Source organism: Solanum stenotomum, chromosome 7 (assembly GCF_019186545.1).
Source record: "Solanum stenotomum isolate F172 chromosome 7, ASM1918654v1, whole genome shotgun sequence".
Lineage (NCBI taxonomy): Eukaryota > Viridiplantae > Streptophyta > Magnoliopsida > Solanales > Solanaceae > Solanum > Solanum stenotomum.
In genome coordinates this window covers 42,382,265-42,406,706 of record NC_064288.1, presented here as the reverse complement: position 1 = coordinate 42,406,706, position 24,442 = coordinate 42,382,265, and the positions used below count along the sequence as shown (strand labels likewise).

The 24,442-nt window shown below is 35.0% G+C and overlaps 1 protein-coding gene across 1 annotated transcript; it reads left to right on the top strand.

Moving 5' to 3' along the window:
• The first annotated feature begins 787 nt into the window (after nt 1-787).
• On the top strand, nt 788-1,497 carry LOC125869917 (uncharacterized). Its single transcript, XM_049550315.1, has 2 exons — nt 788-1,050; nt 1,098-1,497. The coding sequence occupies exons 1-2, from the start codon at nt 788-790 to the stop codon at nt 1,495-1,497; spliced, it is 663 nt and encodes a 220-aa protein (XP_049406272.1).
• The last annotated feature ends 22,945 nt before the right edge of the window (nt 1,498-24,442 follow it).

Sequence of the window (24,442 nt, the reverse complement as noted above, 5' to 3'; positions counted from 1 at the left end):
AGTTGAGTGACTTTCCAAGTGAATAACTCAAAGTTGAGTGACTTTCTAAGTGAACTATTCAAAGTTGAGTGACCATCTGAGATATTAACTCATCCCTTCTACGATTTCAACTCATCTCAACTATCTGTTCAATAATGCAAAATTTAACGTTTGCGCCTTGCGGCATTATTTGTATAATTGTTTTATTTGACTGATTTAATTAGTGACGTAACCTATTTATTATTGGCTATGTACAGAACGTGGTATGTTAAAATTGGCTATATTTTTCATTAATAAATAATGACACAAATGAACACTTTGTTTAACGACAATGATGACATAGGTGAGCCAAACTATTAACCGATGTCATAGATAAACTTTTTATTTGTTGATTAGTAATTGTATATATAGAGTCACATTGTAATGCTTATGCTCTTATTCACATTCAGTAAAATCACGATTCTTCTCTCTAAATTCAGTTAATCTTTTGATCAAGTTGATCTCCATTAATGAAGGAATGGAGTTGGTTCATGGTGTTAGTTTTGTCATGGTATCAGAGTAGGTGGATTGCTCGTAGTTCTTCTCCAAATTCACTTCGTACGCTTCTTTCCTGCATTTGCACAAACTCTTCTATGTTGCTTTCGATTAGCTGTTTGAAGAATTGTGTTGTGAATTCTTTGCTTCTATCATATTTTGATTTAGCGATCTTCACCTGATTCTCTTATGGTGGATCAGTTTTCTCGTTTATTACACCAATTGGATTTCTGGTTGTTTTCGTGCTAAATTTCTTCGCGAATACTTGAACACCATGGTTGACATTCAAGTTGACATTCAAGCTGATCCTACTTGTAGTTCGTCTATAGTTCGATTGGAATTTGCTAGTTCTTTTTACTTGCATCCCTCAGAGAGTGCAAGATCCTTTCTTTTGCCTGCAGTTTTTGATGGTATTGGTTATAAATCTTGGCGAAGGGCTGTTCTCAGAGCTCTTTCAGTCAAGAGCAAACCAGGGTTCATTAACGGAGGAATTGTGCGACCTACTCCCACTGATCCTAGTTTCATGCAGTGGGAGAGGTGTGATGACATGGTCACATTTTGGATCTTGAAATCCCTGTCCCCAGATTTAGGCGATTGCAGTATGTGAACAATGCCAAGGAACTCTGGGCAGAATTGGAAGAAAGGTACGATCAAACCAATAAGCGCAAGTTGTATCAATTGCAGAAGGAAATCAATGACCTTGTCCAAGGCACTCTAGACATAACTGGTATTACACAAAAAATGAAGAAGTTGTGGGAGGAAATGAGTACCATTGATGTCAATTCTCGGTGCACTTGTGTGTGCACCTATGGGGGTAAAAGCAAACTGCACAAGGCTGAACAAGAAAGGAGACTAATACATTTTTTAATAGGGTTAAATGAGATGTATACGACTGTCAGATGCAACATTATCATGATGAATACACTTCCTAGCATGGATCAAGCTTTTGCCATATTATCCCAAGAGAAAGGCAAAGAGAGGTGAAACCTCACAATCATACAACTTTGGATTCTACCTCTCTCAGTGCCTATGGATAGACCAACAACAGTGCTTGATACAAGGGGTTCATGACAACCTACAGTTCATCTAGAGGGGATGGAACCAGTTCTAGGAATACAAACAACAACACTGTGTTTAGAGACAATTCCAGTACTAGCAGGTCTTCTTTATTTTGTGACTACTATAAGAAATCAGGACACACAAAGGATAGATTTTACAAGCTTCATGGATACCCATCCAATCCAAGGTTCCAAAAGGGAAAAGGCACAACTTCTGCAGCAAATGTGTGTGCCTCTAATATGAATGAGCATCAAACTGAGGAGGAACCTGAAATGAGGGGGCAAATGCCATTGAACTTGTCCAAAGACCAATATGAACAACTACTCAATCTCTTAGGAACACTACAGGTTGGAAATGGAGCCTCAAATTCAGACAACTCAGACATCATGCTGAATGGAGCTGTGAACTAGGCAAGTATACTTTCTTGTTATTCCTCTATCACTAATATATGTGATCTTTCTTGTAAGCGTGTTAAACTGGCTGCTGGCTCTTAGATCATAGATTCAGGAGAATCACATCATATGACCTATGATAAAACCACCCTCACAAACATTAGATCACTTTCATATCCCTTCCTAATTTCACTCCCAATTGGTTATAAGGTTAAAGTGACTGAAATTGGTGATGTTTGTTTAATTCCAGCTTTGACTCTAAGCAAAGTATTGTTTGTACCTAGATTCAAGTTTAATCTCATTTCTATTCATTGTTTAGCACTACAACTCAATGGTATAGTCAATTTTGATAAATTTTCTTATTTACTGCAGGGCCCTTCTCTGAAGAGCCCCCTGGAACTTGGTAAAGCCAAGAATGGCCTGTACTTCTTGGGTCACAAATGCCACAATTGTTATCCATCTGCTGAGAGCAAAACACCTCATTTTAATTGTCATATTGTCCCTTCTTTAGGAAACATTGACAGGAATTCAAACTCTAATGTGTACACTACATCTTCTATAAAATACTCTCCTATAAATAATGAAGATTGTAATGTTGTTCCTTCCTCTTGTTTTACTGATACTTGTCCTTCATTTGCTAATGTCTCTAGTCACACTTACGATGATGAACTCTTATGTCATGCTAGATTAGGACATGTACTTTTTGTAAAAATGAAAAACATCTCAACTATACCTGTGAACTTTTCTTCCAAACAGCCTTTTACCTGCACCATATGCCCTATGGCTAGGAAAACTGGGATGCCCTTTCCAAAAAGTACCACCACCACCACTATTAAAGTGTTTGAGTTACTGCATGTTGACCTATGGGGACCATACCACATTCCCACTCATGATGGTTATCATTATTTTCTCACTATGGTAGATGACCACAGTAGGTCCACTTGGACACAATTGCTAAGATGTAAAAGTAATGCTCTCCAAACTATCAAAGCCTTCATATCTCTCATAGAAAATCAATTCCAAACCAAGTTGAAAGCCATAAGATCTGAAAATGGGTTAGAGTTCACTTCAGCTGAGGCCACATGTTTTTTCCAAACCAAAGGTATCATACACCAAAAAACTTGTCCTTATACACCTCAACAAAATGGTGTGGTAGAAAGGAAACATAAGTACCTGCTTGAAACAACAAGGGCACTTTTATTTCAGTCAAAGTTGCCCATGAGGTATTGGGGGAAATGTGTACTGACTGCCACATACCTGATTAATAGATTGCCCATTCAACTTCTTCAGAACAAGTCTCCATATAAAATATTGTACCACAAACAACCTACATATTCCCACCTTAACAGTTTTGGTTGTCTTTGTTTTCCCACCACCTTAAGAACTTACAAGGATAAATTTGAACAAAGAACCACACCACATATTTTGTTGGCTACCCATTCAACACAAAAGGTTACAAAGTTTTGAATCTGGATACTAAGAGAGTTCATATATCTAGAGATGTTACCTTCCATGAAAAGATTTTTCCCTCTGTTATTGCCCCTGATGGTTCTAGTTTCAATTCTATTTTACAAATGATTATTTATGCCACTAACATACCTTGTATGCCTAGTAAAATGAACACTTTTGCTACTGATGATTTGCTGGAAAATTTCACACCACATGAGGTCACTGATAATCAATTAATTAGTAAAACCAATATGAATGTAATACCACTTGTTGTCCTACATGAACCTGCAACCCAAAATACCTTGCCTGATCCAAATGCTATTATGCTCAATGATACTTTACCAGAACCCAAAAAAACAACCAGGACCATACATATTCCTAATTACCTAAAGGAATACAACTATACCTTACCTAAGCTGCACTCCCTCACTTCTTTTATGTCTCACCATGACCATGTTTGTTTCACTAGTCTTTGTTTTGATAGCCAACAGTAACTGACAACCATTTCACTTAAATGTGAGCCTAATTCATTTGAAGAGGCAATATTGCACCCTGCCTGGTAGGACATGACACAGGAGTTTGAAGCCTTGTATGATAATGACACTTGGGAGATGGTCATGTTGCCTGATGGGAAGAAGGCTATTGAATGCAAGTAGGTGTACAAAATCAAGCATAAGGCTGATGGAAGTGTGGAGAGGTTCAACACCAGATTGGTAGTCAAAGGTTATACACAACAAGTTGGGGTAGATTACACTGAAACCTTCTTACCTATGGTTATAACCACTGTTAGAACCTTAATTTCTTTAGCTGTCAAGATGGATTGGAACTTATATCAAAAATGAATTCTTGCATGGGGATTTACATGAGGAAGTATACATGGTACCTCCACATTGGAACTTATATAAAAAATGAAGGATTTTGATGTGTTGAGTTACAAGGCCACTACATCACCACTTGATTGCATTGAGAAGTTGACAGCCACAGATGGCAAACTCTTGCCTGATCCCATTCAATATAGGAAGTCGGTTGACAAGCTAAACTTTCTAACTAACACTAGATGGACATAACCTATAATGTACAACACCTGAGCCAATTCATGCAATCACTTAGGGAACCACATTTGAAAGCAGCGTACCATGTACCTGAATATTTGAAACATGATCCAACAATGGGGATTTTCATCTCGAACAAGCCTGATCTTACTATCAATGCTTATTGTGATTCTGATTGGGCTGCTTGCCCTGACTCAAGGAAGTCTGTTAGTGGATACCTAGTGCTTATGAGTGATAGTCCTGTCAATTGGAAGTCAAAGAAGCAAGCTACAATATCTTTTTCATCTGCTGAAGCTGAATATAGAGCTGTAAGACAAGTTGTGGGAGAATTAGTGTGGCTTGAAAGATTGCTTGGTGAACTAACAATACAATGCTCCTTGCCTATACATGTTAATTGTGACAGTCAAGCAGTAGTCCATATTACCAAGAATCCAGTCTTTCATGAGAGGACAAAACATATAGAAATTGATTGTCATTTTGTTAGGACTAAGCTTCAACAAGGCCTGATCACACTCCATCACATCTCCACTGATTCACAGTTGGCAGACATCTTCACCAACGCCCTGACTGGGGTTAAACACACTACTCTATTACACAAGTTATCTGTAATTACATCACCTCCAACTTGAGCGGGGGGAGGGGGTGATGAGAATATAAAGTGTACAATATAGTCAGTTATTTGTGTACAATGGAGTTAGTTAACTATGTACAATAGAGTTAGTTAAGAATCAGTTACATTAGAGTTAGTTAGGGTCAAGTTGTTGATTAGTTAATTTCTGCCATATTCTGTTGATTAGTAATTGTATATATAGAGTCACATTGTACTGGTTATGCTATAATTCACATTCAATGAAATCACAATTCTTCTCTCTAAATTCAGTTACTCTTTAGATCAAGTTGATCTCCATTAACGAAGGAATGAAGCTGGTTCATGGTGTTAGTTTTGTCATTATCAAACTTCACTGACATATTTGACCTTTTCCCTTCATATAAACATGATTCATCGACGCCCAAAGTTTTATTTTAACATTTGCTTCACATCTTAGTCTTAGTATCCCTAAATGAAACATACAATATCTTCTATAAAATACTACGTGTGATACACTTATAATCACTTCATTATAAGTCTGTCTTTATAAAATAAATAAAAACAATTAAAAATACATTAACCGATTAATCATCGTTATCTTGATATCGGGGTGTGCATCGGTCGGTTCGGTTTTATGTATTATCGGTTCAGTTTATCAGTTTTCGGTTTTTAAATATGTTAAACCAATAACCAAACCAATAAGATATTTTTTATTGGTTTTCGGTTTATTGGTTTTGGTCCTTAACGGTTCGCTTTTCGATTTAACCAATAAGAAAATACTTATAAAACAAATATATGACTTTTCTAATAAATTTGATGCGAAAACACAATAATGTAAGTTTACAAATGCTTATAATATAGAAACAATAATAACAAACATGAAAAGAACTATACAAGCGTAACACAAAGAGAAATTAAGAGGAATGAGATTCTTACTTTAGATTTTAACGTTTTTTATAATGTGAAATTGTGAACTCAAAGTCATTGTGAAGTGTGAATTGAAGGCTAAAGGAGAAAGATAGTAACTACTAAGGTATTGAAATTAATATATAATATTTATGTACAAGTAAAAGTAGTAAATTACTAGTCTTAATGGATTATCGGTTTACTCAATAACCCAATATTAAAAACCAATACCAAACCGATAACCCAACATTTTTTTTTATAAAACCATTAAAAAACCGTTAATCCAATAACCCAATAACATTTTTATCGGTTCTATTTATCGATCGGTTCCATTTTTGCACACCCCTACCTCGTTAAACAAATTAGCATATGACAATTCAAGAAATCTGTACATATCATGTATATTTATTTACTCAACTAGCTTTTATTTTAATAAATAACATTAATATTATTTTAAGAAATCATGTACTTTCAAATACAACATACACATGCGTTCGCAAAACTAGGATACAAAAATCACATCTTTTACGATTCAAATATGGTTGAAATTATCACCTTAATAGTACTGATTAATTGTAATAAAGCAGAAGCTTCTCGTGTCCGAAAATAGTTACAGTATCAGTTTCACCCTTTTTATTAAAACCATCTCCACCCCCTTTACACAAAAATTCTTAAAAGAACGTGAATTATATAGAGTGATTATTTTGCCTAAAAAATTAATTAATTTTATAAAATAAGAAAATTTAGCTCAAAATGAAAATAATAATATAATATTAAATAAAGAGAAAAGTTTTTTCTTTATAGTGAAATATAGAGAATTGAGTTAAAGTTGATTTTACGAAATAAAAATAGAGAATTGAATTGGAGATCGTAAATATCTTTGGACGTGATCAATTAATAATTTAATATTATCAATTGCAGGATTCCCTCGATATTTTGGGACATCTGTGGTCAGTTTTAACGTTGCTTCATGGAGAAAATATAAATATATAAAATTAATACTATCTCCGTCCACTTTTAATTATCATAATTTCCTTTTTTAGAGTCAAATCATAAAAACTTCGACTAACATTTTATGATGTATTTTTTCATCATGTTAATATGCAAAAATTGCAAAGTATAGTACTTTCGTATAGTTTTTGAATATCTTTTTTTTTTAAATATCGAATTAATGTAATCTAATTTAAATTTAAAAATTAAAATTAATTTTTAAAAAATACAACATGACATATAAAAGTGGACGGAGGGAGTAGTATATAACTTTTGGATGTTGTGAAAAGTTGTTTGTTTGGGGAATGAGGCACCACGTGCATTTTGTAGTGCGCTGAAAAATGTAAAACGAGATAACTTAAAAGAAAAATAAAGTAGTGTTAGATGAAGAAAGATTTTGATAATTAACAAATAGAGGAGCAGATAAAAGGAATCGGTTGCACCGACATGTTCCTTTTAGATCGAATCCGACTAGGATAAGAAGAATGTCAATCACGCGAATTAGAAGTTATAAAGCGGTGGAAGGGTTGCTTTTTTGACAAGAAACCAATGCAAAAAAGTTTCCTTTCATAAAAGAATTCCTTCAAGAAAGAGGAAGCGTGCATAAAATCAGTTTACAAAAATTTCCAAATTCCACACGGATAAAGAAGCAGAGTTGAAGTAGGAAAATGATTCTTGGTCTACTTAGGCTATAAATAGAACAAGGATCTTCCAACGAAACTTGCGCACTTAAACAAAGAGTTACAAGCAGAATACAATCAAATAGATGGAGTTCATATTTGAGTGATTTCTGATTACGAAGTGCCAACACAAGGAAACAAGAATTGAAGAATTGATTCATAGGCTTATGTTTTATAGTTCTTAAGTCAAGTTTGCTTGTATTGAGTTTTTATCGAGTTGTATCTTTAATTCTTTCTAGATCCAGTGAAGTATAAACTGGAGTAGGAATAGAGTCTTCAAGTTGGGGCTATTTAAAGACTCGGGAACATAAACCTTGGGAGGTTTCTGTTGGAGTTTAGGAATTAGAGTTAGTTCCTAGGATTGCAAGAGTTGTAATCCGAATTTATAACTTGAAGTGGGATCGACGATCTAGTTGGTTGTTGGCGTCTAGGAATTAGAGTTTATAATTTCTTAGGTTACATAGGTTTGTAATCTTTTGTTGAGGCTCAGAGTTTAATGAAGTAGAGTTAAATCCTACAGAGGCGTAGGTCGTGGTTTTTTACCCTTTATGAGCCGGGGTTTTTGCGATAAAATATTGTGTCATTACTTTATTTGTTTTACATAACATAACTGATGTAATCTGCAAAGGAACAGATAGAATATACATGTTCCTTAGGAAAATCTGGGGGTCGGTATTCCAACAATTCATATCAGAGCAAGTTATCTTTGTAGAGTCTAATAACTCAAGATAAGATCACTATGAATTCTGCACCTCCTGTTGGACACAGTGAAGGTCAACACATCAACATACCACCACTATTCAATGGACATTACTACACATGGTGGAAGACGAGAATGGAGGATTTTCTACAAGTCCATGCTATGAACTATGAATGAGAGTTACTGATGGTCCTCTTATTCCTATGATAAAGGATGATGAAGGGAAAGTCATTCCAAAGCCCAAGGCTGAATATGGAGAAATTGATTATAGAATGCTCGCAAAGAATGTTAAAGCTAAGTGTATCCTTGTATTTGGACTTGGACCTGACGAGTTCAATCGCATCTCTAGTTGTACTACAACGAAACAAATTTGGGACACACTAGTCAATGCACATGAAGGAACTCCCCAAGTAAGAAAATTTAGAATTGCTAGACTATCCACTTAATATAAAGCATTTAAGATGGAGAGTGGTGAATCACTTCAAGATATGATTACTAGATTCACTACTATTGTGAATGAACTAGTGTCTTTGGGAAATATATATACTACTAAGGAACATGTGGATAAAGTGTTGAGGACTCTACCTAGGTCATGGAAAATCAAGGTCACTGCAATTAGAGAAGCAAATGATTTGACAACCGTGAGTTTAGATGAACTTGTAGGGAATCTAAAGACTTACGAGATGAATGTTGATGAAACAAAAATGAGTGGAAGAAACAAAGATACGATACTCTTTCAAAGCAATTGAGAGTGATGAATCTAATCTGGATGATATGGACATATCCATGATAAGAAAAAACCTCAAAAAACTCTTCAAGGAAGGTGGAAACTAAGAGAAAAAACTGCCCCCAAGCAAAGAAAAAGAATTTGAAAACACTATGTATACTGCTTGAGGAACAAGTTCAGACAACTCAAATGAAGATTATGCAGAAGATATGGCTTTGATGGCCATGGAGGACTCTGAACCAGACTCTGAGTCAGACACTGATAAAAGGGAGGTAAATCTTCTTGACCTTAAAAATAAACTAAAATGTTTTTTAAAGAAAAAATTATCTTCCCTTATTTTAACTCTCATAGATAATGTTCAAGAGTTGGATGAAACAAAGATCAGTTATTGATTTCCTTGACCAGTTTAAAATTTGAATATACTAATCTTGAAAAACTTAACACTGATCATAAGAAAGAAAATCCATTCCTTAAGGAACAGGTACAACAACTTGATTCCTACACTTTGGCTCTCAAATCTGAAATTTTGAAACAAAGTGTTACTAGGAATGGGAAAAGAAAAATTAGTTGTGACCAAATCAGATGTGACCAAGATTTAAAGATGTTAAAAAATGAACTATTTTCTAGAAGGGAAAAATCTAGAAGAATAAATCTTGACCTGGCTTGAACTAAGTATGAACTTGAAAGGGCAAACAAATGGACTCAATCCTCAATGATTTCGACTCAGCTCAGAAATAGAACACATAACACTAAAGTTGGAATAAGTTTTGTTGAAGAAGTCCCTAAGAAAACCTCTTATTTGTGCACACATTGTTGTAGTATTGGTCACTCAAGGGGTACTTGCATAAATCACATGAATAAAAACTTTAAAGCTGCCTCAAATAGAAAAATCAACCATGTTAAAAGAAAAGAATCACGTCAAAGGAACAGGTTGGGCAAAAGAAAAAATCTAAATATGTTTTACCAATATGGATTGATAGAGATCTCATTCATCCTTTTTATCAATACAAAGGACCCAAGCTAGTCTGGGTTCCTAAATCGAACCTCTAAATTTGCAGGAAAAGTGAGAGGAAGCAGACAACATTCACCAATGAACACATGCTGCTCTAGATGTATGATTGAAACTAGAAGAAATTCCTCTCACTTGCAAAAGAAAAGGATGAAATAATAGCTTTGATAATGAAATAAAAATGGGAAAGACTAAAGAACACAAATTGAAAGAAGGCATCATGTTGAAGGAATGAACCAAAATCCACTCAATATATTACAACTTTGTAATAAGAGAAACAAGCTTGCAGGATGATGATGAGTTGCCAATGATCTCTAAATCAATTATGAAGAAACATGTGAAAGAAACAGGTCCAATCTATGCAGTATTTAACAATTACGAACATGAAAAGTCATGTGAGGCACACTCAGATGATCAATGTGTGTAAACTGCGAGTCCATCAATCAAGAATGATGATCAACCTAGGAAAACACTTTTAAAAGAAACAATTTGGAACTTGGGGATTATTAAGATCACATGAGTATCCCTCAATGGCTAATAAACATTGCACATATTTCCCTTTAATCTTGAATTTTATTCTCAGTCTTGTACATTAAGTTGTACGTCTCTATACCACTTTTAAAGTCAAGTCATTCATGCACTATAACATTGTATTTGCATCTATCACAAGAGAGAGACTTAGTAAAATTGGAGCAAAATTCAGCATTATCCAGCGATCTAAGGTATGTATACTACAACTATTCATGACTAAGTATAGAATTAATGCACTTGAACCTGTTCCTTCCACTTGTCCCAAAATATATATCCATGTCCTATGCTCTATTTTTTGTGTTCTCTAAAAGGAATCTAATCAATCTTTCTTGTGATAAAATATAACCAAATGTCTACCCAAGATAGAACTCTTCATCTCAAAGGACTCTTAATACCACTAAAAAAATATCTTATTAAAAGCCTATTTAAAGCCTTATCCTAGTGTGTCTCTATAACTCACACCCTTCTCTTTCATAAACTTCTTAACCAAGAAATCCTCTTTTTCTAAAATTGTGGAATAAAGTGTTCTTCAAGAAACATGTTTGTGCTTGATTAATTACAATTTATGGTTCTTAATGACATTCTTGGAGATTGTATATGTGATGGTCTATCTGATGTTATGATTGAGATGACTTTCGTGGATGACACCTCTAATTTGGTGCCTTATAAAATAGAGGTTGTGGTGTAGAGAGTAGGTACTGCTGGTTCTTAGGGGGAATCTGTATTGGGTGTGTTTAAAATTACTGAGGGAGTTTTGAAGGATGTATCTTGTAAGGGGGGATATTTTGGGGACCCTACAGTTGAACAAAGTTCAATTGTTAGGCTCAACTTGGGTGCATCTAGTGAGGGGGAATCAATAGGGGACCCCTTTGTCGAACCTAGTTCTTCTATTGGGATCCATATAAACTAGGATTTAGGGTTGATGTAAAAAATTATTATAGTTGGTGTTGCACCTGATAGTACCACGTCTAGAGAACAGATTGGGAGAACATGTTTCTCTACAAATGATGCTGAAGAAAATTTGTTCCTCTTATTGACTCTATTGAAATTAAAGGTGATACAAAACAAGAAAAATAATAAGCTGAAATTGAAGTCATATGTGTCACTCACCAGAATGCCATGGACCAGCTGCACATAAAATATATGATCTTAAACATGTAGGCTTGTTAAAGAAAAATAAAACACAAAGCTCAAGGGTGAGCTTGCATAGACAAAGGCTAAATTAGAAATAAATTTAATATTAATAAATAGATAAATAGTGCGTTACTTTCACAAAAAAATGATAATTAAAAATTGAAAATATAAATATGTACATGTGAAAAAATTTCAGAAAAATAAATCCGGACTTGTCTATGACAAATGACAAAATAGTTAAAATTTACAACGAAATTCCCATACTATCAATTAAAAGATCTTATGTTAACCAAAAATAAATAAATTAAAAGATCTCGGTGTAAATAAAATTGTTATAGTTTTCAAGGAGGGACATTGTTATAGTTTTCAAAGAGGGACAGAGTAGTTGAAAAAAAAAAACCGCTACTAATAATTAAGAGATATATTATTCTAAATATAATAAGCAAATTTTACATCATGCTATTTTCTACAACCCCGCCTTTTGTCTTCCTCCATTTATTTTCTATATCAATGGACTTATTTCCATCTTTGCATCTATAGTGAATAATTAAGAAAAAATAACAAAACTAACTTCACGATCTAAATGACAGTGACTGACACCCATACTAATTCGTTGGTGGATGAACCATCAAACCCATACTATGCCAACTTTTAATTAATTTCCATTCACAATAAAAAATGATATTTAAGGTCAACTAAATTTTATAAATAAATCAAACTCCAATACCAAATCAAATCAAATCATCCTCTAAAACAACATTCCAAGAACTCATAGTCATCATACAAAACTTGAATAATGTTATATAGAAGTCAGGTACGACGGTCAACTCAGTTAGAGCGGAAGCGGTCAAACAAGGTTATTATCAGACAATGTAGCTAGCCATAAAGCAGGTCATGCAGGCATGCGATAGTACAAACAAGCTAACACACGGATGGGGTTGAAGGCCCATGGGTTGTAAACTTCTTTTTCCGGAGAAGAAGCAATGACGGTATCTAGGGAATAAGCATCGACTAGCTCTATGCCAGCAGCCGCGGTAATACAGAGGATGCAAGCATTATTCGAAATGATTGGGTGTAAAGTGTATGTAGGTGGCTTTTTAAGTCTGCCGTCAAATTCCAGGGTTCAACCCTGGACATCCAGTGAAAATTACCAAGTTGGAGTACGGTAGGGGCAGAGGGAATTTTTGGTGGAGCGGTGAAATGTGTAGAGATCGGAAGAACACCAACGGTGAAAACACTCTGTTGGGCCGATACTGGCACTAAGAGACGAAAGGTAGGGGAGCGAATGGTATTAGATATCTAGTAGTCCTAGTCGTAAACGATGTATACTAGACGCTATACGTATTGATCCATGTAGTGATGTAGCTAATGCGTTAAGTATCCCGCCTGGGGAGTACATTCGCAAGAATGAAATTCAAAGGAATTGATGGAGCCCCACACAAGCGATGGAACATGTGGTCATGGATTTAATGAAACAATCGATGGTAGAATGGAGTAATGACTTACCTTGATAATAGAGGAGCCCTAGTAGGTCGAAAATCACCTCTCACAAGCCTAGGGATGAGTCTTTGAATATTAGGGATAAAATAACATCTAAAAACGTGGTCTGAGCATAAACACTACCGAAGGCCATTACGGTGATCCTGCGCGCTATGGTAGACAAGGAGGCCACTATGGTGTCCCTCAGCTTGACTGAGGTTGCTATGGCAGACAATTGGTCATTATAGCGGTCCTCGACTAGGTTAAGGCTTCTACGGTGGAGCCCTCCGCTATAGTGGTTCCTCCATGGCAGTGGGGGTTCCACTACATTGAGGACTAACAACGATTTTGGGAGCCTTTCTAAACTCTCCATTTTACAACACACTCAAATTTTTTGGACAATGCAAAAAGACCTGACCACGAAAATTACCATATCAGAGTTCTACTAATCTGTTTCTCGTTCCAAAAGTTTCTATCATTAATTCTCTCCACTAACCTAATCTAAGATCAAATCAATCAAATCTTACACCATGGATCACACATGATTTCTAAACCCAACAACACTTGATTTTCACAAAACAACTAGCATAGCCTGAAATTTTCACCAAGCCTCATCCTAAGCAAACTCTACCCAAAATATCAATATAGAGAACTGTCATAACAACACAAGGGTCGTTACATCAAATAGAAATTAAACAATCATTCGTCCTCGAATAGCAAAGAAGGAAAACAAGAGAAAATCGTGAGATTTACCTGCATTGACGAATAATTGTGAATATTTGTTGTGCATATCCGCTTCAGTTTCCAAGTGGATTCTTCAACCAAACGATTCTCCCACTGGACCTTTATCGATACGATCCTTTTAGTTCTCAATTTACGGATCACTCTATAAAGGATAATAATATGTTCTTCTTTGTATGAAAGGTTGTCATCAATTAAAATAGAATTTCAACGGATGATGTAATTACTATCACCATGAAACTTTTTCAATATAGACACATGAAACATTAGGTAAATCTAAACAAACTCAAGGGCAATGCAGTTGGTATGCAACCGACCCCTCATGTTCAAAAATTTCAAATGATCCAATAAATCTTAGACTAAACTTTCCTTTCTTACCAAATCTCATGGAACCTTTCATTGGTGACACTTCGAGTAACAGTTGCTCACCTTCCATAAAGTATATGTCTCTTACCTTTCGATATACGTAATATTTTTTGCGGCTCTAAGATGCCTAAAGTTTCTCCTGAATTAATCTTACCTTCTTCAATTAGTCCTTCAATAGGTTAGTACCCAAAGGTCTCACTTCAAAAGCGTCAAACTAGCCAATGGGAAATCTACACCTTTTCCCATATAAAGCCTCAAACAGTGTCATATTGATGCTTGAGTAATAGTTATTGATATAACTGAAACTCGGCCAAGGTTAGTAACTGATGCCAATGGCCTCAAAATCAGTGACACAAGCATGATGTATGTCCTCTAATACATGAATAGTCTGTGTTGGTCAGCATTTTAATATTATATTATAATCTACCTTGGAATGGCCACATTAACTATTTTTGTTTGTCTATTCATTGGAGCATCTATTGGATCATTGCTTGAAATGGATAAACATTTGTGCCTTAGTGGATAATTAATAACCAAAGGCATTATTGCATTAGCCTTTGTGATGAACGTTTATGTGAACGTTGGAAAGTTGGCCGTTGTGCCAATGCACGTTAGAGACATTGGTTATCCCTCTCATTATTCCATTCTTAATTCCTCCATTATCCTTGTAACCTATGTAACTCCTAAGACCATTATCTTCACTATTTACTACACCATTATCTTCTTATTCATTGTTAGGAAGACTTTTTCTAGTATAAATAGTGGTGGTCTTCATTTGGTTTGGAACATACAATACAACAAGAAAATATAGAGTGCATAAGGTTTGTCATAAAGAGAGTTCTTATTAGCTGAAGGGAGGTGTTTCTTTTTGTGGAGCTTTGGACTCAACTCTTGTCCAGAGTTGTTGAGTTATATTTTGTGATTAGGCTGTTGTATCCTGGAGGGGACAAGTCAAGAAGGACTACTGCTGGACCGGTGAAAACATTTGCTGCAGTGGGCTTGAATCTCCTTAAAGAGAGCGAGATATCCGCGCCTCAGCCTGAAGAGATTTATTTCTTCATTTTTATTTTCAATTGTAATCTTGTATTTTTGTTATCTTGTAAGTTTTCACTAACAGTCTGCTCAAACTGTCCATTGGTCTGAGGGTGGCACACGTTACTAAGATCCAATCTAGTCCTCAACTATCACGATCCAAAAATGGACGTGATGACACTTGTTTATTCCCATCAAGACAAGTCAGCCTCAAACCCAACAAAACAAAAGAAATGTGAAAGTAAAATAAGAATAACATAAAAGAGGAAAGCTTACTCATTCTAATATAATCCCAAAACTCGGTAATCACGTGTACAAGACATTAATACATAAAGAGCGGAATTAAAAAATAATTACAAGTCTCAATGATTTGTATCTCAAGTAGAACAAAGCATAAACATAAAGGAAGAAGAGAGTCCTCCGGGATGATAAACAACTAAGTCTCAACGTATCCTTAGAAAGCATCAGATGTAAAAAGAAGAAGAGGAATCACACAGATCCGGGGTCGGAACCTACAACAAGTGTAGAAGCAAAGAGTGAGTACCAATCAACAAGGTACTCGACAATCAACCAAATAAACAAGGCAAAAGTAGCTAGAAATGAGTACTTCTTTCATCTAAATCGGATCTCCTCAAATTACAACTTGCATAGAAATTAGTCCAACCTAACAGTTTCACAATACACAGTTCACAAGGCTTAAGAATCACAATTCAACCGTCTCATTTCAACAACCAACACGTATCAAGTATGTCAATCACAAGTATCAAATAAAACAATCACAAGTATCAAGTGCATCAACCACAAGTAACAAGTAGATCTATCACAAGCATCAAAATGCATCAAATCACAATAGTCAAACTTTTACCAGAACCATTTCCCTTCGGCACAATATCACTAGCCGGAACCATTTTTCTTAGGCTTTATATCATATCACTAGCCATAGTCATTTCCCTTCGACTTTATATCATGTCACTTGCCGGAACTATTTCCCTTCAACACATTATCACTAACCGAAATCATTTCCCTTTGGCTTTATAGCACATCACTAGCTGGAACCATTTCCCTTCGGCTTTATATCACATTACTTATTGGAACCTTATTAGTCAAGTGCTCTAACTGTAATCAAAAAATAATTTCCCTTCAGTATAACATCACATGTCTCATCACGATGCACAACAATAACAGTGCAAATAAATAGTGTCACACCATAAGGAAGAGACAACAACTCAAGCAATTCAAGTTCACATTAATGCCATCAAAACATTTCATCAATCAACATAATATGGTCCACAATTAACAAGGCAATTCACAAAGCATTATGATCAACATGTTGCCTTTTCATTAATCCCCTTTTTATTCATTAAGATTAATCAAGTGGAACAATGAACTCATCACCTCATTTCCATTACTGCCCAACACATACAAATGAAGGGAAATACACGATTCTATTAATTTTACAAGGTGTAGGAGATCACTTGCCTCTATTAAATCAAATAGTCAATTCAAAACTTGAGTCTTCCCTTTTCGAATAACGTCCAAATCCACACAACCTATTTCAATCAAGTAATCACAATAAATTTTCGAAAATAACAACACCCAAATCACACTTTGCAAAATGGGTCCAATCAACTCAAAACTCCAAATCCGAAAATGAGGTTTGAATCCAAAAATCTTTACTTGAAAATGTTACCCAAGACATTTGGAAATTATGAAAACTCTTCAATTCTAACTTTCCACATGACATAGTTAAGATCACAAAATTTAAAAATTGTTTTTAATTTCTCAAATTTAATATTAAATTAAAATCAGATAAATAAATTAAAACAAAAAAAATACTATATTATATGAATATTTTTTCACAAGTTGTGATGAAGAACTATGAATTAATTGGTGGTCTCATCGTTTCGAAGTGTAGAACTGTTTTGCGAAGGCCATATGTAATCTAATTATTTATGGTTACTTTGTATGCCATTTGTAGTCATGCAATACCACAAACAATAAACTTCCTCCCAATTATATCTAATAATAATAAAAGCACTTTTTGACGAAATGACATTTTATTCTTTCTTGGCGACAAGAATATGATCCTTTTTTTTTTCCAATCATTAAAATAAAGCATACTTTTCGTTTTAATTAATTTTTCGTACTTTTCGTGTCAATTTATTTAATAGCTCTTTACATCTAATATTCTATACAACATATTTGAAATTACCAGATCTAAAAAATATATTTTGATATATTATACACGTTTTTAGTTAAAAAATTAATTTTTTTTGAAGATTTATTTTTAATTTCTTACCGAGTTAAATTAGGACTAACAAATTGAAACTAATAGAAAGTGTCAAGTATTGATTATCAAGAATTAATCATTCGATACATGACAAAGTAAGTGTTACTTTTCTTTTACAAATGATATCATGTCAAATGAATTTTAGGATAATTGCTTGCCTTTGGAATGCACAATTGAAATTACAAATATTGTGGGATTAATGCCTTTTACGCAATTGTGCAAACTACGTCACAAAGCGGGCCTAGTAATAAAGCGCTCAATTTGAACTAAGAATAAAGATACAAGGCGGTTTGGTAGAAAGATTAATAATACGAAAATTAGTAATGCAGAGTTTTTTTTTTATCAAGTGTGTAAGATAGAGCCATTTTAGAGATTGAGAGAAAAATCAAGAGAGCCGTTTTAGAGATTGAGAAAGAGAGAAAAATCTCGTTTTTGCTTCAGGAAATTTTTTGCTCAGGCAATTCTCTTTAAACAGAGTTTTCTCTTCATTAACCGTTGGATCGTGCTCAAATTTGAACTGGAAGTTCTCAGTATATGGTTCTTGCAATTCAGCGGTGGAGATCGAAGTTAGTTGTCTATAGTTTTTGATTTTTGGGCGTGAACAGTAGCTCATTTTTGGGTGAATTCTTTCCTTCAATTCTCTAGTGTTGGTGCAATCTTGTTTCATTGTTGCTCGTTCTTTGGCAATTGTTTTATGGCCAATTTTTGAGAATAATATTATAACTCTTGGTATTTATAGTGGAGCTTTTGGTCCCTTGATTTTTTACTCTTCACATCGAAGGGTTTTCCACGTAAATCTTTGTGTCATGTGTGATTGGTTTATTCTTGTCTTGTTGTTTTTGTTTGGTTGATATACTTGCTGTTCATTCTTCGTATTGCTTGATTTAGTTTGTCTTCTCTTGGTTCAAATTAAAAGGAAAAGTTTAGACTTGGGTATTATATTGTTGTTATCCTGTCGGACATTCTTTGTTAATGTCTTGCCTTTCCCAACATTAATACCACCAAATGGAAGTTATTAGTTACACATCCTATAATATTATGTAGGGTATAGAATTAATACATGGATTAGTTATACATAAACCTGAAATTCCTATCAAATATAGTACTAAATGATATCATACATAATACATAGACTATTTATCCTAATACTCCCTACCGAACTACCCTTGAGTTCCTTACACTAAACCCAATAGTATACTTGATTTGTACGCAATTTGGGTTGCTTAACCTTGGATTCTAAGAGGCTAATTTTTTATTTATTTTAGAGTTATACCTACAAATAGAAAAACAATGAATTGGCCCATCAACTTAGGGTTGTTCAAAATCAAACCGAAACCGATAACCCGAATTGAAAAAAAGTTATTGGTTTATCAGTAATGGGTTATTGGTTTAGCGGTTCAGATAACAGTTTTGATTTTTTTTGTTATCGGGTTATCGGTCCTTAACGGTTTGAGGTTTTTTCTTAATGGGTTAATCGATAACCCGATAGTAAATTAAATAATTATATTTATACCATATATAAAGTCCTTGACTTAGAGTTTAGTTTCCTACTTTTATTTCTGGCTATCTCATAATCTTGGTTATTCTACAATGTAAAGTGTTTTCTTTTGAGCAAGATGCAACTGTGAACTCATGTACATGATTCATTCAATTTGTCACCTTGTTTCTAAGTGATTTTTTATTAATTTATTTTTGTGTCAAATCTTAACGGTTAAATCGATAACCGAACTGATAACGATCAATAATCGATAAACCAATATCTTAATGGTTCTATAACGATTTTTCATCTCTACAAACCGATAACCAATAAGTCAAACCGATATACTTCAAAATCGAACCGAACCGACCGATACGCAACCTTACATCAACTAATATCAAAATGTGATTTTATTTATAAAATTGTGTGTCACAACTTTTGTGTAACACATTCATGTAATTTTGTTTTTGAGTTTGAATCAATAATTGGGATCAATTTTATGTTGACCACTGTTGACTTTTACTCCAAGGTGTCCCCTAATTTAGATTTGAGCTCGTGTGATTGCACAGGGTACCACAACAAATTTAAAAGTTCATAAATCGTGTCTACTTTTACTTGCATGTATTCATGATTTCATTTCAGTCTCTTTACTTGTATAACATATCTTATAGGTATTATCGATCGACTTGAATCCACCACCTAATATAAAATAGATATTCAGAAGAAAACATGCAATATGAAGGATACACAGTACCAAGTCTTTACCCACACAGTCTTACCATCTCAGGTATAATTACAATAAATACACTTTGATCCCAACTTCCTATCTCATTCCGCTGCCAACTCTACCATTAAACATTCAACTCTCTTGCCACTTTAAGGCTTCCTAACACTACTTGTTATGCCCCCCTTATATCAGATCATAACTTAACCCTTCTATCACATAATTTTTTTTCGAATACGAGACCTCGACTAACTTTGTAGGCCAACCTAATGCTCTCCCTCAAGTTCTCATGCCAACACCTAACCCTTGACCAATTTAGTAAACACCTGCCGAATCTTACTAAACTACCTTGATTCTCATCTCCCTAATCAGACATGTTCTAAACACTGAGCCACCATAACCAGTCCCCATTGTAACGACTCGGAAAATGATAGGTTAAGCAAGAGCCTATGACTTTGTGTTGACTTTATAATGAGGTTCTATGAGGGGTTTTTATGTAATTTCATTTTAATTGTGTTACATCCGACAATTTAAAATGAATATGAAGTAGCTTGAAATTGGAAGTAGTCACTTTTGGAAAAAGTTCAGAACCTGGAAATTTGGTTAAGTGTGGGAAATCAGTGAGTTTTTGGCCAACTTTGAGCAGTCATAACTCCTAGCTCAGGATGATCCAGGAGTAGTTCCAGTTATGTTTGGAAAGCCCTTGGAACGATCTTTCCAACGCCACCGAGTTTGCTCGATTCCGAGTTCGTATGAGCGAGTTATGCCCTTTGAAAGTTGGGCAGTTAGCAAGGAGTCCGTCCGGAAATTTAAGGGCATTTTGGTCTTTTCACAAATCTTTTCTTTTGAGGTTATATTATTGTGTTAGGCTGATTGTGGATCATTTTTGTTCCATTTTAAAAGAGTAAGAGTTAGGGTTCTTGAGTGAAGAAGAGAAGAAGAGGGGAAGAAGAAGAAGAAGAAGTTGGAGCTAGGATTGAAGATTTTGAGTTCTTTCTTCTTCAATTCTCGTGGGTTTTCAACTTAGAGGTATGGGGATCCTTTATCCTTGATTATTCTTCCTTTCAAGGAGCTCAATTCAAATGATTCAAAGTTCTTCCAAAAACACAAAAATCCTAATTTCGATTCTAAGCATGGGTTCTTGCATTAAATGATTTTTTTTGATGATTTACGTTATTAATGGTGTCTATTGATGGTTTTAAGAAAGAAATTTCCATGAACCCATGTCTTGGCAAGTTTCCTAAAGTTGGCTTATGAAGTGGGTTTATTATTTATGATTGAATGATGATGGAAGTATGCTTGGATTGAGTTGAATAGTTGACTTCTATTATTATCTATGCTTATCTATTGTGAATTGTTGGAGAGTTGAGGAATGGTGATTGTGGCTTGGGAAAAAGGGTAAGTGGACCTAACTTCATTGTTAAGGTAGAATTGATATAGAATTGTGATAGATTGATGTGTGATCCACTTATGGTGGAGGTGTTTACTTATTGAATGTATTGTGTTTATGGCCTTGGAGGCATTATATGAGGAATTGAAGTGTTGACATGATATCATATATGTGAATGTGATGTGAAGGACTTGAATGAGAATCAAATGAAGTAAAGGCAATCATGTTGTGAATATAAAGGTGTTCATGTGATCTCAAGGTGATCTTGTTTAAAGTGTTATTGTATTGTGATTGAAAGTGTGTCCTCTATTATTGTTCATATGTGATGATGATGGAATGTGAAGGATCTTTATAATGTGATGTGTGTCTTGACTTGGTAGACTTAGGTGCCTCTTCTTGATACATTAGAAGCTTTGTTGAATATGAATCGATAGGATATGGCATTCCTTTCGGATGTAAGTGACGAAACCTGTTTTTGAGCTGGATAGTGTTTGGTATTTTAGGCATATCTCTTGCTCTAGAACTTAGTTTGCAGTGAATAAATATGATTTGGAAAGCTAACTCGTATACCTACAACTTTTATGTTTATGTAAAATTCTAATTTAACTGTTATGGATACGAAATATGGGACGCAACATAGGGCAAGTTCTGCCCAGATTCCGAGAATTGAAATCCTGCATGACCAGCGGCTAGTGTCTTGACTATATCTTTTTGTACAAAATATATTTTGCGGTGATCCTTGTTTGTTTGCAACCCTAAGAGATGTATCTACATCTTTCATGAAGGTTATAAAGTCTAGTTCTGCCATTTTCCTTTTCAAATCTAAGATGCAACATGAGGTACTAGGCTGGCCAGATTCACTGTTTTGGGAGCATAGTTGTATTTGTACATGCTAGGCTTACTTATGATGATGATCCTATTTTACGTCAACATTACTGAGCTAATAGAAGTTAAATAAGTTATGTAATTGTATTTCTAAGGTTGATATACTCGTGAACAAGTTGAGGTATGTGGGTTTGATTGTGGAAACCTTCCTTTCCACAAGTCCAACCATTTATCCTCTATTTCTACTTCAAGTTTATGGGTCCTTATGATTATTTATGAACTCTTGAATTATGGAATTACTACTACACATCCTATTATGGTCTATTTTGCATATTATCATGAAATGGAATTATTATGTGATGTTTATGGTTTTCATGCTTCCATGATCAAATTATGAAGGTTGATATATATGTATGTTGTTGGTGGGCTGATTTATATGGATTTTGGAATTGGTTGGACTTAGTATTCTTGAAATACAAGATTTCATTTACATGAACAATAGCCCACCTTGTGTTTGATAAAATGCCCATTTATAGAATTCTTAGGAAATGGAAGGTCCAATGTACGTCCTATGAATCGGATGGTTATATAATTACTGAAATGATGATGAAATGGACACATGTATATTGTTTTCTCTATATAAGTGTTGTGAGTCGACCAAGCCTAGTACGGGGGGTAGTAGGCCCGTATAACCATATCGAGGGGTTGGTACCTTGGTTGCCTAGTACGGGGGGTAGTAGGCCCGTATAACCATATCGAGGGGTTGGTACCTTGGTTGCCTAGTACGGGGGGTAGTAGGCCCGTATAACCATATCGAGGGGTTGGTACCTTGGTTGCCTAGTACGGGGGGTAGTAGGCCCGTATAACCATATCGAGGGGTTGGTACCTTGGTTGCCTAGTACGGGGGGTAGTAGGCCCGTATAACCATATCGAGGGGTTTGTACCTTGGTCCCTAGCTCGGGGGGTGGTAGGCCCGGGTAACCACATTGAGGGGTTTGTACCTCTTTCGCCTCTCCAAGGGGGTGGTAGGCCTTGGAAATACTATATTGATGGTCACTCACCACACATGTACTATGCCCCACTAAATATGATTTATTTTATGTAAGCATCATTATACATATCATCTCATTAATATGCTATCTATCGGGTATGATTATGCACTTTGCCTATAAAGTCCTTATCTAAGGTAATCTTGGGGAACACTTAAGTGTGCTTGAAGAGGATTGTGTGGGCGGTCACTTCTTGTCTCACTCAAGTGTGTCTTAAGGTTATATTAGGTAGAGGTCCTATGGTAATGAAATGACATGTGTCCTTCTAAAGTTAAGCATGGGTTGTATATGGATTTATGTTAAGTATATGTATGGTTGGCTATGGTCTAATATGTTAATGTTGACTTGTATTATGTCTCTTATACTTGTAAAGGAAAGGTTTTATCAAAGGACATGAAAGCATACATTTCTTGTAAATGTCCGTTGTGCATATTTTCTTGCATGGTCTCCATACTTAGTACTTAATTGTGCTAACCCCTTTCTTTCGCTTTTTGACTAAAGTGTAGGGATTTGGAGATGGTGATATGTCATGGCTACTTGATAGGTTTTTAAGAGTTGAAGATGAAGACTTGGTGAGTCCTCATAGATTCGAGGGCAATAACCAACATGTTCTTTTTATGTCTCTCTAGTATTTGCTTAAGTTTTGAGTGGGCTTAGTCCCAATGTTATATTCAAGTATTAGATGGTTTTGAGACATATTGTATAAAGTCTAGAAAGTCTTCCGCTTGCTATTTATTGAAAGTATCTTCGTGTGTGAAGAAAGTTTTTAATTCCTTATGGTTTTGGTGTCTATGCGATGAATGAATGCTAAGAGGCTTGTATTAGACCTCTTCGAGGTCGAGTACGCCGGTTACGACTAAGGGGTGCTCCCGGGTTGTGACACCCATTTAAACTATGCACCAGACCCCCGATCATCAACTGAATTAGTAACCACGACTTAGCAAAACAATTAACACACTATTATAGTTACAAGTATAATGTAGTTTGGACTCCAAGTACTCACCTTGAGTTGATAATTTGATATGAACATTAATCCTGAACAACCTCAACATAACAAGCCATACATGATTCATCACACTTTTCTAGTAATCAGAAACACCAACAATCCATAAAACATTGTCCATAGTGTTTGATATGCAAATCTGATCTACACAAGAATCATTTAAGCATTTAAAAACAAATTTGGACACTCATGGGCTAACATGTACCCATACCACTACAAATAAGTAAACCCGGTTATCTCATGAAATCCACACACAAACTGTTAGTGCATTGGTGCGGTACCCGATCCAATCATTAATGATTCAAACCAGGAATGGTATTTGAGCCAACCAATAG

Excerpts from the sequence above, each read along its gene's own strand:
- LOC125869917 (XM_049550315.1), top strand. The coding sequence starts at position 788 with ATGGTTGACATTCAAGTTGACATTCAAGCTGATCCTACTTGTAGTTCG. Across the intron at positions 1,051-1,097 it reads AGTTTCATGCAGTGGGAGAG|ATTTAGGCGATTGCAGTATG; the intron begins GTGTGATGACAT and ends CCCTGTCCCCAG.